At 33.2% G+C, this 17,957-nt stretch overlaps 1 protein-coding gene across 1 annotated transcript; it reads right to left on the bottom strand.

The window, feature by feature from the left end:
• Positions 1–2,989: 2,989 nt before the first annotated feature.
• On the bottom strand, positions 2,990–8,301 carry LOC119608648 (mucin-5AC; the record flags this gene model as incomplete). Its single annotated transcript, XM_037963146.1, is given in 4 exon segments — positions 2,990–3,811; positions 5,309–6,030; positions 6,032–7,304; positions 7,986–8,301. Coding segments are annotated over 4 exon segments (2,697 nt in total), but the record flags the coding sequence as incomplete, so codon positions are not given.
• Between the last annotated feature and the right edge of the window lie 9,656 nt (positions 8,302–17,957).

Below are 17,957 nucleotides of genomic sequence, written 5' to 3'. Positions count from 1 at the left end.
CTCAATAGTAATGAATACAATTCAAATAGTCTACTATATAGTCTAGTCTATAGTTTAGTCTATAGTCTGGTATATATTCTGGTATATAGAGTATAGTCTAGTCTATAGTCTAGTCTATAGTCTAGTCTATAGTCTAGTCTATAGTCTAGTCTATAGTCTAGTCTATAGTCTAGTCTATAGTCTAGTCTATAGTCTAGTCTATAGTCTAGTCTAGTCTACTATAGTCTAGTCTATAGTCTAGTCTATAGTCTAGTCTATAGTCTAGTTCTATAGTCTAGTCTATGTCTAGTCTATAGTCTTGTCTATATAGTCTAGTCTATAGTCTAGTCTATAGTGTAGTCTATAGTCTAATCTATAGTCTAGTCTATAGTCTAGTCTATAGTCTAGTCTATAGTCTAGTCTATAGTCTAGTCTATAGTCTAGTCTATAGTCTAGTCTATAGTCTAGTCTAGTTAGTTAGTTAGTTAGTTAGTTTGAAAGGAGGATGTATATACATCAAATCCGAAGAAATACACCTAGGCCTCTATCGGGCCTGTTGTGCGCTCCTTAACCAGTGCCTCAGGTGGGAATCGAACCACCACCCTCCGGTCTACCAGACTAGAACACTAACCACTAACCTACCGGAGGCCAGGTTAGTCTAGTCTATAGTCTAGTCTATAGTCTAGTCTATAGTCTAGTCTATAGTCTAGTCTAGTTAGTCTATAGTCAGTCTATAGTCTAGTCTATAGTCTAGTCTATAGTCTAGTCTATAGTCTAGTCTATAGTCTAGTCTATAGGTAGTCTATAGTCTAGTCTATAGTCTTGTCTATATAGTCTAGTCTATAGTCTAGTCTATAGTCTAGTCTATAGTCTAATCTATAGTCTAGTCTATAGTCTAGTCTATAGTCTAATCTATAGTCTAGTCTATAGTCTAGTCTATAGTCTAGTCTATAGTCTAGTCTATAGTCTAGTCTATAGTCTAGTCTATAGTCTAGTCTATAGTCTAGTCTATAGTCTAGTCTATAGTCTAGTCTATAGTCTAGTCTATAGTCTAGTCTATAGTCTAGTCTATAGTCTTGTCTATATAGTCTAGTCTATAGTCTAGTCTATAGTGTAGTCTATAGTCTAATCTATAGTCTAGTCTATAGTCTAGTCTATAGTCTAGTCTATAGTCTAGTCTATAGTCTAGTCTATAGTCTAGTCTATAGTCTAGTCTATAGTCTAGTCTATAGTCTAGCGTATAGTCTAGTCTATAGTCTAGTCTATAGTCTAGTCTATAGTCAAGCCTTATAGTCCTAGTCTATAGTCTAGTCCATAGTCTATTAGTCTAGTCTATCTAGTCTATAGTCCTAGTCGATAGTCTAGTCTATAGTCTAAGTCTCTAGTCTAGTCTATGTCTAGTCTATAGTCTAGTCTATAGCTAGCTATATCTAGTCTATAGAGTCTAGTCTATAGTCTATGTCTAATATCTAGTCTATAGTCTATCTATAGTCGAGTCATAGTCTAGTCTATAGTCTAGTCTATAGTCAGTCTATGTCTAGTCTATATTCTGTCTATGTCTAGTCTTAAGAGTCTATTCTATATTCCTAGTATGTACTAGTCGATATCTATTCTATAGTCTGAGTTATAGTCTAGTCTATAGTCTAGTCTATAGTCTAGTCTATAAGTCTAGTCTATAGTATAGTCTATAGTCTGTCCTATAGTCTAGTCTATAGTCTTGTCTATGTCTAGTCTATAGTCTAGTCTATAGTCTAGTAGTCTCTAGTCTAGTCTAGTCTATAGTCTAGTCTATAGTCTAGTCTATAGTCTAGTCTATAGTCTAGTCTATAGTCTAGTCTATAGTCTAGTCTATAGTCTAGTCTATAGTCTAGTCTATAGTCTAGTCTATAGTCTAGTCTATAGTCTAGTCTATAGTCTAGTCTATAGTCTAGTCTATAGTCTAGTCTATAGTCTAGTCTATAGTCTAGTCTATAGTCTAGTCTAGTCTATAGTCTAGTCTAGTCTATAGTCTAGTCTAGTCTATAGTCTAGTCTAGTCTATAGTCTAGTCTAGTCTATAGTCTAGTCTATAGTCTAGTCTATAGTCTAGTCTATAGTCTAGTCTATAGTCTAGTCTAGTCTATAGTCTAGTCTATAGTCTAATATATAGTCTAGTCTATAGTCTAGTATATAGTCTAGTCTAGTCTATAGTCTAGTCTAGTCTATAGTCTAGTCTATAGTCTAATATATAGTCTAGTCTATAGTCTAGTATATAGTCTAGTCTGTAGTCTAGTCTATAGTCTAGTCTATAGTCTAGTCTATAGTCTAGTCTATAGTCTAGTCTATAGTCTAGTCTATAGTCTAGTCTATAGTCTAGTCTATAGTCTAGCCTATAGTCTAGTCTATAATCTAGTCTAGTGTATAGTCTAGTATATAGTCTCGTCTATAGTCTAGTCTATAGTCTAGTCTATTGTCTAGTCTACTGTTCAATCTAGTCTACAGACTAATCTATAGTCCTGTCTGTAGTCTAGTCTTGAATCAAGTCTATAGTCTTGTTTATAGTCTAGTCTATAGTCTAGTCTTATTTGAATAATTCCCTAAACAAGCAACAAGTAAACTTTTCTAGACAAAATAGCAAAAAAAAAAATAAACATGGTTTTGTTATTTATGACAACATAAATAAATAATTTTACACTGATAAAAACATGGGTTTGGTGCTAAAATAAAAGTAATAGAATATTATCAACGTAAAGTTTTCGACATGATCTTTTCTAAAATGTCGATAGCGGAAACAGATCGAAATTACTAAAAGAATGCAAATAGTTCTTCTGTGTTTAAATCTATCCCCCTTTTATACTCAACCCTTTTGTCAGTGTATTTAGACAGTAAATAATAACATTACCTATACATAGTTTGCATGTCAATCGAAATTAACCATGATGTTCAAACTCTAACTGAATTGTCAACAATCAAGCAAAATAAATTTCTACTTGTGGCGACATCGCCCCAAGAATCTAAAAGAAAAATTCAAGTTTTTGTTTTATTCTTTTAAATTTTTTTGTCATTTAAATTTTATTAGCAAATTATTAAATAAAAAAAAAAGAAATAACCAAATAAAGCCATTATTTTTTTAATATGTTTAACTTATAATATTTATGGTACAAAATTAGGGATAATCGCTTTAAGGTTTAATTTATTTTATATTTTTTCTTGACAAAAAATGTATAAAAAAACAATAAATTATTGTGTGTTATAATATACAATACATATACATACATATAAAATTTAGATGAGTATTCGTTATTCAAAGTTCAAATTAACAAATATTTTTGTAAAGAAAATAAACAATTTAAACTTATGTTTATTAATTATTGTCCAGTTTCTTTTAAATTTTGTTCAGTGTTGTTATAAATAATTTAACTAAAACTAATAATATTTCTTGCTTCCTCTCTTTAAAAGTATTATTTTTTAACGATTCTTAACATTATCATAGGGCTTCAATACCCCTGGTGGTCCACCAAAGCTACCGGTGAATTTGTCTTTCTTGACGGTTGCAAAACCGGGAGAGCTAGTTACTCCAAAAGTGGTAAATGAGGGCTGTTTATATGATTTTGTTACGGTTGTGCTGGAGGTAGTGAAGCCATTACTTTGTGGGGCCAAAACGCCAGGGGGACCGCCAAAACGTCCGGTATATTTAGCGCCATCACTGCTGGCAGTTGAACCAAAGGTTGAGCCACCTGATGTAACAAATCCAGAGGCTGCTGATGAAGTTGTACCGATTTGTTTGAATACGGAAGAGGCAGTGGTGGATTTGGTGAACGAAGAGCCCGTGAATGATTGGCTGGTAAAAGTATCTGAATCGTAGGTTTTGAAATAAAATGAATGGAAGAATAATAGAGATAAGTTTGGTCAACAAAAGGGGCTTAAAAACTAGAATTTGTCTAGTCTATAGTATAGTCTATAGTCTAGTCTATAGTCTAGTCTATAGTCTAGTCTATAGTCTAGTCTATAGTCTAGTCTATAGTCTAGTCTATAATCTAGTCTATAGTCTAGTCTATAGTCTAGTCTATAGTCTAGTCTATAGTCTAGTCTATAGTCTAGTCTATAGTCTAGTCTATAGTCTAGTCTATAGTCTAGTCTATAGTCTAGTCTATAGTCTAGTCTATAGTCTAGTCTATAGTCTAGTCTATAGTCTAGTCTATAATCTAGTCTAATCTAGTCTATAGTCTAGTCTATAGTCTAGTCTATAGTCTAGTCTATAGTCTAGTCTATAGTCTAGTCTATAGTCTAGTCTATAGTCTAGTCTATAGTCTAGTCTATAGTCTAGTCTATAGTCTAGTCTATAGTCTAGTCTATAGTCTAGTCTATAGTCTAGTCTATAGTCTAGTCTATAGTCTAGTCTATAGTCTAGTCTATAGTCTAGTCTATAGTCTAGTCTATAGTCTAGTCTATAGTCTAGTCTATAGTCTAGTCTATAGTCTAGTCTATAGTCTAGTCTATAGTCTAGTCTATAGTCTAGTCTATAGTCTAGTCTATAGTCTAGTCTATAGTCTAGTCTATAGTCTAGTCTATAGTCTAGTCTATAGTCTAGTCTATAGTCTAGTCTATAGTCTAGTCTATAGCTAGTCTATAGTCTATAGTCTAGTCTATAGTCTAGTCTATAGTCTAGTCTATAGTCTAGTCTATAGTAGTCTATAGTCTAGTCTATAGTCTAGTCTATAGTCTAGTCTATAGTCTAGTCTATAGTCTAGTCTATAGTCTAGTCTATAGTCTAGTCTATAGTCTAGTCTATAGTCTAGTCTATAGTCTAGTCTATAGTCTAGTCTATAGTCTAGTCTATAGTCTAGTCTATAGTCTAGTCTATAGTCTAGTCTATAGTCTAGTCTATAGTCTAGTCTATAGTCTAGTCTATAGTCTAGTCTATAGTCTAGTCTATAGTTTAGTCTATAGTCTAGTCTATAGTCTAGTCTATAGTCGAGTCTATAGTCTAGTCTAGTCTATAGTCTAGTCTATAGTCTAGTCTATAGTCTAGTCTATAGTCTAGTCTATAGTCTAGTCTATAGTCTAGTCTATAGTCTAGTCTATAGTCTAGTCTATAGTCTAGTCTATAGTCTAGTCTATAGTCTAGTCTATAGTCTAGTCTATAGTCTAGTCTAGTCTATAGTCTAGTCTATAGTCTAGTCTATAGTCTAGTCTATAGTCTAGTCTAGTCTATAGTCTAGTCTAGTCTATATTCTAGTCTATAGTCTAGTCTATAGTCTAGTCTGTAGTACTATCTAAAGACCACTATATAATATAAAGCATTTCACCTTGACCGATTTATAACAAATATTTAATTTTTCAAGACTTACTTTTCTCAGTTTGACTGGTACCAAATGGTTTGGCCGATGTCGAACCAATACTACCACTCAAGAAGATATTATTGGTAATAACTTTGCCATCTTCGCTCTTCGAAAAGGTTGTCTTACTGGGCAAAGTGGTGGAGCCAGTAATGGCATTGTTGAAGGGCGGGAATGATTCACGATCAGCACTTAGGGGTGGTGACTTCTTAGAGCTGGTAACTGTTGCGGTCGTGGTGGTGGCCGGACCCGCGGATTCAAAGGGTGCTGCAAAATTTTTGTTAAATGTGGATGAGGTTTTCTTAGCTACATCAACGTTGCCCTCCGCTGAGGCAGTTGGTGGTGGTACGAACACGAGTGGTGGTCGCGAAAACGTACTATCATCTTGATTGGTTTGTGTGGATGGGAGTGGAATTGTTACAATTGATGGGATAGAAGAAGAAGAAGTTAGGGAAGTAGCGGAAGAAGTGAATTTATTTGTGAAACCTTGAGGCGTTTGGGAATTTAAAAAGGGAGAGCTAGAGGAGGGATTCGTTATGAATGAGGGCTTGTTAGTTTCTTCGGTTTTCGAGGGAGGCAAGATGTTTTTGTCCACCGGACTTTCATCTTCATTGGGATCATAGACAAAGGGTACTCCAGCTGCTAGATCGGGATAATCGAAATCTCTAAGCCATGGTGGTATGGTAGGCTCGAAAGGATTGGGCTCGACTATTACGGGAGCCGGTGTTGTAGTGGGTAGTAGTTCTTCTTCCATTAGCTTGAGGTTTATATTTGCCATCATCAAATCCAGAGGGTAAGAAGGGATTCTTTTGTTTTTTACCTTGTTCCTCACTGCTGCTGCCGATTTTATCTGTTGTTGGAGGAGTAGTTGTGGAAAGTTGTCGGTTATAGTAGTTTATAGTAGTTCTAGGCTTGACTGTTGTTGTGGTGGTGGAGGTTGTGGTAGTGCTCGCAGTGCGTTGTGCAAAATTATTTGATGTTATGGATGGACTAAGACTAGTGAATTGATTGTTAAATGTAGCTATAGTGGGTTTAGCCGATGTTGCCTTGGCTCTTATCCAATGAGGTTGATTGGTGGATATAGTAGGTTTTCGGGTGGTGGTGGTAGTAGTAGTGGTAGTTCTTCTGGTGGTGGTGGTTCTAGGAGTTGTTGTATGGCTATTTTTGAAATGAGGTGGCGGTGTCAAGTGAAGATTATTCAAATCTGTATAAGGTTCTAAAGGTGGCAATATGTCCTTTGATAAGGTGTGATTGTATTCATTGATATCTTCGGGTACTTCAAAAGCCACTGCCACATCTAGTTCGGGATCATCTATGTCGGCCAGCCAGGGTGGTAGGGTATATGAATCTCCTGCTGCTAGTTTAAAGAATTCCGAAGAATCTGGTTGTGCGGTAGTAGTTCTGGGTGTCGTAGTTCTAGGGGTGGTGCTTCGGCGCGTGGTTGTTCTGGGTGTAGTAGTAGTTCTGGGAGTAGTGGTAGTTCTGGGTGTTGTGGTGGTGGTCGAGGTTGTGGTACGTCTTGTGGTGGTAGTTCTGGGCGTTAAAGAGGTAGTGCTATAATAAGATCCTCTACTTTGTGTATAATTTGGTTTGGTTGTAGTCTCTGCTGAAAATCTTGAGCCTATTTGAGGTGAACTGTGAGTAGTAGTTATATGACTAGATGCCAAATTGTGACCAGTTGTTGTTATGCTGACTTTATTACTATGACTAATAGATTTGTCGTTGGGATCAGCCTCCAAAGGTGGCAATAAATCCCAAGCTATAACTTTCAAACCACGATTATCCTCGGCCGGTTCATAAGCGACTGGTCCTCCAATATCAGGATCGTTGAGTTCCAATATGTAATCGGGTAAGCCCTTAAAGTAGGCGTTCTTGGTATAAGTTGGATTTGTTTTGACTTCCACTAGGGGCACACTTTCCACATGAACGCTGGTGGTCTTTACGGCAGCCGTTGAAGAAGATGAACCTGGATTTGTGGATTCATTTGGTAGTGCAACGACAATGGGATCTAAGGTAGGAAGGGGATTTTTATATTTAGAAACAATACGATCGATAATGGACGTATCAGTGGGTACATTGGGATAATTAAAGTTACCATTACTTATAGGGGTATAGTGTGCTGAAAGCTTAGTTCTAGAAGATGGTGACTGAAAAGAAGTTTTATAAGGCAAAGGTGAAACTGAAGATGAAGATGTGTATGATGAATCTATGGCGGTGGTGTTGGTGAAAGACATATCAACTAAATTAAGACTTAAACTATTCGCTACTTTAGATGATGGTGGTGTATTGGTGTTGGTGACTTCAAGGTCCATTTGTTTAAGGTTAGTATTGGTCGTGGGGGTCATGGTCTGGGTCATCGTGTTCGCAACATTATGTTTAAAACTGTCTGTTGGTGCTTGAAAAACCTCGTCTTGTGGTGGTTTAGTGTTGGTGTTTAAACTATTGTAGTAGTGGTTAATATTATTATTATTATTATTAGTGTCTGTGGTAGTAGTGGTAGTTTCTTGAAGCTGCCTTTTAAATCTCAAAAGATTTTCTTGCTGCTGTAGGCTTTTGTCGTTGTCGTCACCAGCCTGGCTATTAAAACGCTTAATACCAGACTGTTTAATGTTTTCAAGTCCCACATCATCTATACTATTTGCTGTTCTTGTTGTTGTTGTAGTTCTATCATTAACATTGCTAAACTCACCAACAAATGGTGGCAGTAAATCATCAGAAGGCTTCTTAAGTTCTGTTATGCCCGAAGCATAATTCGGTATTTCAAACTGTAGACCTTGAGCGCTTACAACCTTGCGACCATCCGGTGTTTCTATGGGTTGTAGGCTTTCAATAGGATTACCATAACTATCGATTGTGGTGGCATCGTTGCTGTTCTTGCTGTCTCCGTTCGGCTGTGAGGATGAGGTTTCCGATGCTGTTGCCTCAAAGATGGGCGGTTGTAAATCTAATGGAAATGTTGAATCAAGTGAGTCTGAAATTGAATGGATTTTTGTTTTTTGTTCAAGTTATCTTGCATGCAGTTTTAGTGTGTGGGTTGTGTAGTTTTTTTGTTGTTGTTGTTTCTGTAGTTACATGTAAGTGGGGTTGTGAACTACAAGAATTGTATAAGAGAGAAGGAGAGAAGAAGAAGAAGACAGAAGAAGAGACACACAAAGAAGTAACTAGAAAAAGAGGAAAATAGTTTAACCCTTGTAAACCCGAAGTATAAAAAACATATTAAACATTTATTATAAAGCTATAAACAGTTTTTAAAACAAAGAACATTTAACAGTAAAAAACATAAAATGAAAGAAATCAGATAAAGCCAAGGTCACCCATTTAAGATACTACTACTCTGGATAGCATCTGTGAATCTATAGACTACACTATAGTCTGTCCTATAGCCTGAACTTTAGACTACTCTATAGTCTGGCTTATATACTACTCCATAGCATGGACTATAGACTACTCTATAGTCTGGCCTATAGACTGCTCTATAGTCTGGACTATATACTACGATATAGTCTATACTATAGACTACTCCATAGTCTATCCTACGAACTACTCTATAGTCTGGCCTATAGACTACTCTATAGTCTGGCCTATAGACTACTCTATAGTCTGGCCTATAGACTACTCTATAGTCTGGCCTGTTGACTACTCTATAGTTTAGTCTGTAAACAACTCTATAGTTTGGCCTTTACACTACTCAATTGTGTGAGCTATGGACTTTTTTATAGTCTGGCCTATAGACTACTATATAGTCTGGCCTACAGACTACTCTATAGTCCGGCCTATAGACTACTCTATAGTCTAGCCTATAGACTCTATAGTCTAGCCTTTAGACTCTATAGTCTAGCCTATAGACTACTCTATAGTCTAGCCTATAGACTCTATAGTCTAGCCTTTAGACTCTATAGTCTAGCCTATAGACTACTCTATAGTCTGGTTTATAAACTACTCTATAGTCTGGCCTGTAGTCTACTCTATAGTCCGGCCTATAGACTACTCTATAGTCTAGCCTATAGACTACTCTATAGTCTAGCCTATAGACTACTCTATAGTCTAGCCTATAGACTACTCTATAGTCTAGTCTGTAAACAACTTTATAGTCTGGCCTTTAGACTACTCTATAGTCCGGCCTATGGACTACTCGATGGTCTGGCCTTTAGAATACTCTATAGTCTGGCCTATGGACTACTCTATGGTCTGGCCTTTAGAATACTCTATAGTCTGGCCTATAGACTACTCTATAGTCTGGCCTATAGACTACTCTTTAGTCTGGCCTATAGACCACTTTTTAGTCTGGACTATAAACTACTCTATAGTCTGGACTATAGACTACTCTATAGTCTGTCCTATACTCTATAGTTTGGTCTATAAACTACTCTATAGTCTGGCCTATAGACTACTCTATAGTCTGGCTTATAGACTACTCTTTAGTCTGGCCTATAGACTACTCTATAGTCTGGCTTATAGACTACTCTTTAGTCTGGCCTATAGACTACTCTATAGTCTGGAATATAGATCACTGTATAGTATGGCCTGTAGACTACTCTATATAGTCTAGTCTGTAGTATAAACTATATCTAGTCTTTAATTTTGCCTATAGTCTACTCTATAGTCTAAAGTCTAGTCTATAAGTAGTCCAATAGATCCACTGTGTTTGATTTCAAAATCGTTATCTTTAAGTTAACAACTTCCACATCTCAATGACAAATTGTCTGCCCCGAAGCTACACATTTAAAAATCACCCACTTAATGGTGTAATTACAAAAGTCTGTTCAAATGTTTTGCCAAGAGCTTTATCGATTTGCTATTGAAAATTTCGTCAATGATTTCATTTGCAATTCTTCGAAGAGTTAATTTGTCATATAACAATAGGTTTCTATATATATTATTTATATCTTAATGATTAATTGTTTTGTATGGCGATGTGAAAATTGTGTTTTTTGTAATATTTTTTTAGGCAACTAATTAATCTATTAACTAAAATAACAATTAGCAAAATGATCAATACAATTAAAAAAAATCCACTGTTTAAATGAACAGGGTTAGACTTTTAGATAGTTTAATATGTGAACTAATCCAGAAATGAACAAAAAGTCAAAGACAAAGATCCGTTCTCATGCGCCGGACTTAGGAAAAACTTTAGAATCAACTGATCTGCTTTTATCGCTAACATAAACATCTGATCTTTTCGCAGACATCAGCCTGCTAAGGAAAAGTTAATGTCTACCTCGATTACAGAGTTATTTCAGTTGGGATTCCAGATAAAACTGCATTGTGTAGATTTCTTAAGTTGCAGCTTTAAACTTAACCTGATCAGTGCAATACGTGCTTTATATATCAGAATCACTGAAAAATTGTACTTTTGTTATACAGGGTCAGCAATCTATATCAGATCTCGATTGTAAGAGTAGTGGGGGAAGGCTCCGACTTCTTCTAAGAAGTTAATGTCCATCCTTACATACAAATTCAATTATATTTTAGAAGGGACATGTTTTGAAGCAATTACTCCGGTTTTTATGAAATAGAGGATCAGTTATGTAAAGAGAAGACCGTTTTGCAGTTTTTCGAATGTGATATTTTACAATAACGATCGTAAAATGTGATATCTTTAAACTCGAACTACATGAAGGGAACTTAGTTAATCGATATCCGAGAAATATCTCAATGTTGACATAGTTTAAGAAGTTAGTAAACTCGCCATCATTTTGCGAAAATCTTGCAAAGTTTCTAATCAAAGCTTCGGTCTTAGTTAAAACTAGACTGTATTTAATCTGGAGCATATTCCATAAGCTTAATCTAAGACGAATTCATAAAGATCTCTTGATTATCTGACATGATAAGTTGAGCGATTAATGAGAACTGATCATCTGATTTTCCACTATAAATTATTAACTCGATAATTACTTAAATATATATGTGTTAACTATATACAATTTTAATTATTATTTGGGAAAATTTTAAAAATTTGTAAACACATTTATAAATAATTATTTAAATTAAGAAAATGTTTATATTATTTACAAAATCCCACCACAAAACAAATAAACAAAAATAAAAATCATATGCATATTTAATTAACTTTAAATGACTTCAAGTTCAAGTTCTCACAAAAATCGTGCTATATTTTATTTCTAACTTAAACCTTTTGACTTTTGTCAATAAATTTCCAAATAACATTGAAAAGTGGTAAACAATGTATGTAAAATGGTTGGCATCACTAGCGTACACACACACACACAAACATGATAATCATGATCAGTGGTTGGCAACAATAACTGACAACAGTTGCCATGACTTTGTTCATGAAGATGCTGCGAAATATTGTTTATTTACAGGAGGAGTTTTTTTTTTATAAATTAATAGTTTTTTTATTGTAAGCAAATATTTTGTTAATGTTTTTGCGTTAATTTATAACTACGGAAGATGTCAACAAACTTCACCAATAGACAACTTTAAAAAACAAACATAAACACTATGAAATTGTATCCCCTTATCATGCCTCCACCTTAAAATTTGTTAATGATCTTTTTTTAGTTTTTTTTTGCTAACTGATCTTTTTGCTTAAAATACTGTAGGAAGTCAAAGTCAAGCTTTAAAAATGTGTTATTTAATTATTAAATTTTAATATCATACAAAAAAAAAAAAGTAATTAAATGTTTAGACAACAATGTTGGTTTTTTATTTCTATAAATAACCATAAACAATTTAATAAATCTTTTTTAATTTTATATAAATTGATTTGAAAATTACGATAATTTTATCATTTTGGCTTTTAAATTATCTAATTGATTTATTGGACGTCAATTTAAAATATGTTGCTAAAGATGAATTTACACAGAGTTTGATCTTTGAGGAGGACTTCAGTGGGATAGAGAGAACAATAGACAAGACTAGACTATAGACTAGACAATAGACTAGACTATAGACTAGACTATAGACTAGACTATAGACTAGACTATAGACTAGACTATAGACTAGACTATAGACTAGACTATAGACTAGACTATAGACTAGACTATAGACTAGACTATAGACTAGACTATAGACTAGACTATAGACTAGACTATAGACTAGACTATAGACTAGACTATAGACTAGACTATAGACTATACTATAGACTAGACTATAGACTAGACTATAGACTAGACTATAGACTAGACTATAGACTAGACTATAGACTAGACTATAGACTAGACTATAGACTAGACTATAGACTAGACTATAGACTAGACTATAGACTAGACTATAACTAGACTATAGACTAGACTATAGACTAGACTATAGACTAGACTATAGACTAGACTAGACTATAACTAGACTATAGACTAGACTATAGACTAGACTATAGACTAGACTATAGACTAGACTATAGACTAGACTATAGACTAGACTATAGACTAGACTATAGACTAGACTATAGACTAGACTAGACTATAGACTAGACTATAGACTAGACTATAGACTAGACTAGACTATAGACTAGACTATTGACTAGACTAGACTATAGACTAGACTATAGACTAGACTATAGACTAGACTATAGACTAGACTATAGACTAGACTATAGACTAGACTATAGACTAGACTATAGACTAGACTATAGACTAGACTATAGACTAGACTATAGACTAGACTATAGACTAGACTATAGACTAGACTATAGACTAGACTATAGACTAGACTTTAGAATAGACTATAGACTAGACTATAGACTAGACTATAGACTAGACTATAGACTAGACTATAGACTAGACTATAGACTAGACTATAGACTAGACTATAGACTAGACTATAGACTAGACTATAGACTAGACTATAGACTAGACTATAGACTAGACTAAAGACTAGACTATAGACCAGACTATAGACTAGACTATAGATTAGACTATAGACTAGACTATAGACTAGACTATAGACTAGACTATAGACTAGACTATAGACTAGACTATAGACTAGACTATAGACCTAGACTATAGACCTAGACTATAGACTAGACTATAGACTAGACTATAGACTAGACTAGACTATAGACTAGACTATAGACTAGACTATAGTCTAGACTATAGACTATACTATAGACTAGACTATAGACTAGACTATAGACTAGACTATAGACTAGACTATAGACTAGACTATAGACTAGACTATAGACTAGACTATAGACTAGACTATAGACTAGACTATAGACTAGACTATAGACTAGACTATATATACTAGACTATAGACTAGACTATAGAGTAGACTATAGACTAGACTATAGACTAGACTATAGACTAGACTATAGACTAAACTGTAGACTAGACTATAGACTAGACTATAGACTAGACTATAGACTATAGACTAGACTATAGACTAGACTATAGACTATACTATAGACTAGACTATACACTATACTATAGACTAGACTATAGACAGGACTGCAACTAGACTTCAGTCAAGACTATACACTAGAAGTCAAGACTACTCTCGTTTATTTTAAGTCTTCCAAAAGGATTTGCATGTTTATAACCTCTTGAATGTGATTGACTTTGTATTAACCTTGAAATAAATTCCTATTAAAAGATTAAGTTTCAAAAACTTTTTAATATTTAATATGAACTTTTAATTTCCATCCAAACCATTAAGATTGACGACGTTGACCCAATAATAATATACCTGTATAAACAATTTAAATGTTTTAAAACCTTCTACCAACCCCACACTCCCACTAAAAACAAATATTTATGTCAAATTTCACTTTAACTTATTCACAAGCCCATTATTTCTTAATTTATTGCAATTAGTTAATTAAACAAATTTAACGTAAAAAAATCAATAACCCAAAAATTATACTGAAAAAAATCCAAAAACATTTATAAAACATTTCTGAAAAAATTAAGTCACATAAAATATGATTATCACCTCATTTAGAAAAAAATAAAATCATTTAAATTTTTATTTAACCACCTCTCTGAATGTCAATTATATTGAGTCAATAACTTGTTAAATTTAACTTCAACTTAATAAGGAATATGTTCAATGATTTGTATAAAACAATATTTATTAATAGTAGCTTAAACAAAACAACGCAAAAACAACAAAATTGTTATGCACACAGAAACAAAAATCCCAAAACAATAAATTATTTTGTGTAAATTAGAGAACAAATAAAATTAACCACTTAAATCTTATAATTAAAATTGATTTTTTTTTCAAACTGGCAGATTATTTTAAATAAATTATTGAAAAATGTTTTGAAAATGGAAAAATTGCCTTAAGCAAAATTAACATACAATTAAGAAAAAAAAATAGTTTTCAGATATTAAACAAAATAGGTACAGTACTGTTAATTACTGTTAGTTTATTCTATAGTATAGTCTTAGTTTAGTTTATGGTCTAGCCTATAGGCTATTCTATAGTATAGTCTACAGTGTAGTCTACAATCAAGTCTATAATCTAGTCTATAGTCTAGTCTATAGTCTAGTCTATAGTCTAGTCTATAGTCTAGTCAATAGTCTAGTCTATAGTCTAGTCTATAGTCTAGTCTATAGTCTAGTCTATAGTCTAGTCTATAGTCTAGTCTATAGTCTAGTCTATAGTCTAGTCTATAGTCTAGTCTATAGTCTAGTCTATAGTCTAGTCTATAGTCTAGTCTATAGTCTAGTCTATAGTCTAGTCTATAGTCTAGTCTATAGTCTAGTCTATAGTCTAGTCTATAGTCTAGTCTATAGTCTAGTCTATAGTCTAGTCTATAGTCTATTCTATAGTCTAGTCTATAGTCTAGTCTATAGTCTAGTCTATAGTCTAGTCTACAGTCTAGTCTATAGTCTATTCTATAGTCTAGTCTATAGTCTAGTCTGTAGTCTAGTCTATAGTCTAGTCTAGTATAGTCTAGTCTATAGTCTAGTCTATAGTCTAGTCTATAGTCTAGTCTATAGTCTAGTCTATAGTCTATAGTCTAGTCTATAGTCTAGTCTATAGTCTAGTCTATAGTCTAGTCTATAGTCTAGTCTATAGTCTAGTCTATAGTCTAGTCTATAGTCTAGTCTATAGTCTAGTCTATAGTCTAGTCTATAGTCTAGTCTATAGTCTAGTCTATAGTCTAGTCTATAGTCTAGTCTATAGTCTAGTCTATAGTCTAGTCTATAGTCTAGTCTATAGTCTAGTCTATAGTCTAGTCTATAGTCTAGTCTATAGTCTAGTCTATAGTCTAGTCCTATAGTCTAGTCTATAGTCTAGTCTATAGTCTAGTCTATAGTCTAGTCTATAGTCTAGTCTATAGTCTAGTCTATAGTCTAGTCTATAGTCTAGTCTATAGTCTAGTCTATAGTCTAGTCTATAGTCTAGTCTATAGTCTAGTCTATAGTCTAGTCTATAGTCTAGTCTATAGTCTAGTCTATAGTCTAGTCTATAGTCTAGTCTATAGTCTAGTCTATAGTCTAGTCTATAGTCTAGTCTATCTCTATAGTCTAGTCTCTATAGTCTAGTCTCTATAGTCTAGTCTCTATAGTCTAGTCTCTATAGTCTAGTCTCTATAGTCTAGTCTATAGTCTAGTCTATAGTCTAGTCTAGTCTACTATAGTCTAGTCTATAGTCTAGTCTATAGTCTAGTCTATAGTCTAGTCTATAGTCTAGTCTATAGTCTAGTCTATAGTCTAGTCTATAGTCTAGTCTATAGTCTAGTCTATAGTCTAGTCTATAGTCTAGTCTATAGTCTAGTCTATAGTCTAGGTCTATAGTCTAGTCTATAGTCTAGTCTATAGTCTAGTCTATAGTCTAGTCTATAGTCTAGTCTATAGTCTAGTCTATAGTCTAGTCTATAGTCTAGTCTATAGTCTAGTCTATAGTCTAGTCTATAGTCTAGTCTATAGTCTAGTCTATAGTCTAGTCTATAGTCTAGTCTATAGTCTAGTCTATAGTCTAGTCTATAGTCTAGTCTATAGTCTAGTCTATAGTCTAGTCTATAGTCTAGTCTATAGTCTAGTCTATAGTCTAGTCTATAGTCTAGTCTATTTTCATTTGAACGTTTAAATTAATCAATTCACGCTGTTTAATTCTTTAATTAAATTTATTTATTTATTTTCCGTTAATAATTAATCTTATTATAAAAAACAATTTACAATATGTTTTTTTGATTTATTTAAGTCCCCAAGATTTATGACCCCAATGTCTTCTTATACTACTACTTCATTTATATGAGTCATTTTGTTTTCAGTTTCTAAGCGTATTATTCTTAAAACAAGTTGTTATACATACAATAATACATGGAATTAATTCAAAAGAATGAATTAATTAGCCAGTTGTTTCTTTTTTTTGTTTAATGCTAAAGTTAAAACTTAATTTTGCTTAAAGACTTAACATAATGATGAAGTGGTTGAACAGAAAAAAAGTAAACCAATTGAAAAAGTTTAAAGAAAAAATCCCACCATTTGTGTTTTTGCAAAGATTTAACCCAGTTTTAAAATAATGTTGAAAAAAAATTTAAGGCACCAAGAGATTGTCAATGATTTAAAGACCATAAAAGGAATGAAAGTTAAATATGAAGGGGGATTTAGTGCTTCTTTATAGAAAGAGAAATAAATCAAATGGAAATAAATTGTCATAGAATACAAAGACTTTGAATCATAGAATTTAGCTTTAAGCTAAATTTCTAAACACAATACTGACGTCAGCCTTATAATGCTCTCTAAGCAGCGGAAATGTGAATTATTGTTCTAAAGGAACTTGATATTCAAATCTTTTTATATTAACTGTCTTGTCATTATTACTATCATATAACTTGGCATCTCAATTTTCCTGTTTATTACATTTCTTTTTAATTAAGTTTTTCTCAGTTAATCTTTTTTTAATAGTGATTCTTTTGTTTTTATTAGTACGTGTTTAAGATATTCGTAATTATAGTTTTAATTTATACAAAATTTGTAAACAAATCAAATTATTTTACATTATTAAAATGTTTACATACAGCCATAAATTATATGAAAATAACACCACATGATGAACGTTAAATAATTCCACAGAAAAGGGTAAAATTTTAGTAGAAGATTAAACTCAATAGATCGTGGATAGGTATTTAGTATTAACATAAACAAAAATTTAATAGAAGATCTTAGAAGAGTCTCAATAAACGAGATTGTAGACTAGTCTACAGACTATACTATAGACTAGACTGCAGACCAGACTATAGACTAGACTAGAGACTTGACTAGACTAGAATGTAGACTAGACTATAGACTAGACTATAGACTAGACTATAGACTAGACTAGACTAGACTATAGACTAGACTATAGACTAGACTATAGACTAGACTATAGACTAGACTATAGACTAGACTATAGACTAGACTATAGACTAGACTATAGACTAGACTATAGACTAGACTATAGACTAGACTATAGACTAGACTATAGACTAGACTATAGACTAGACTAGACTATAGACTAGACTATAGACTAGACTATAGACTAGACTATAGACTAGACTATAGACTAGACTATAGACTAGACTATAGACTAGACTATAGACTAGACTATAGACTAGACTATAGACTAGACTATAGACTAGACTATAGACTAGACTATACTATCGACTAGACTATAGACTAGACTATAGACTAGACTATAGACTAGACTATAGACTAGACTATAGACTAGACTATAGACTAGACTATAGACTAGACTATAGACTAGA

The sequence above is a fragment of the Lucilia sericata genome, unplaced genomic scaffold (genome assembly GCF_015586225.1).
Source record: "Lucilia sericata isolate MDLA Ls3-8-SP2 unplaced genomic scaffold, ASM1558622v1 Contig000863F_arrow, whole genome shotgun sequence".
Lineage (NCBI taxonomy): Eukaryota > Metazoa > Arthropoda > Insecta > Diptera > Calliphoridae > Lucilia > Lucilia sericata.
Note: the sequence above shows the minus strand (reverse complement) of the source record. Positions and strands in the feature narration are given on the sequence as shown.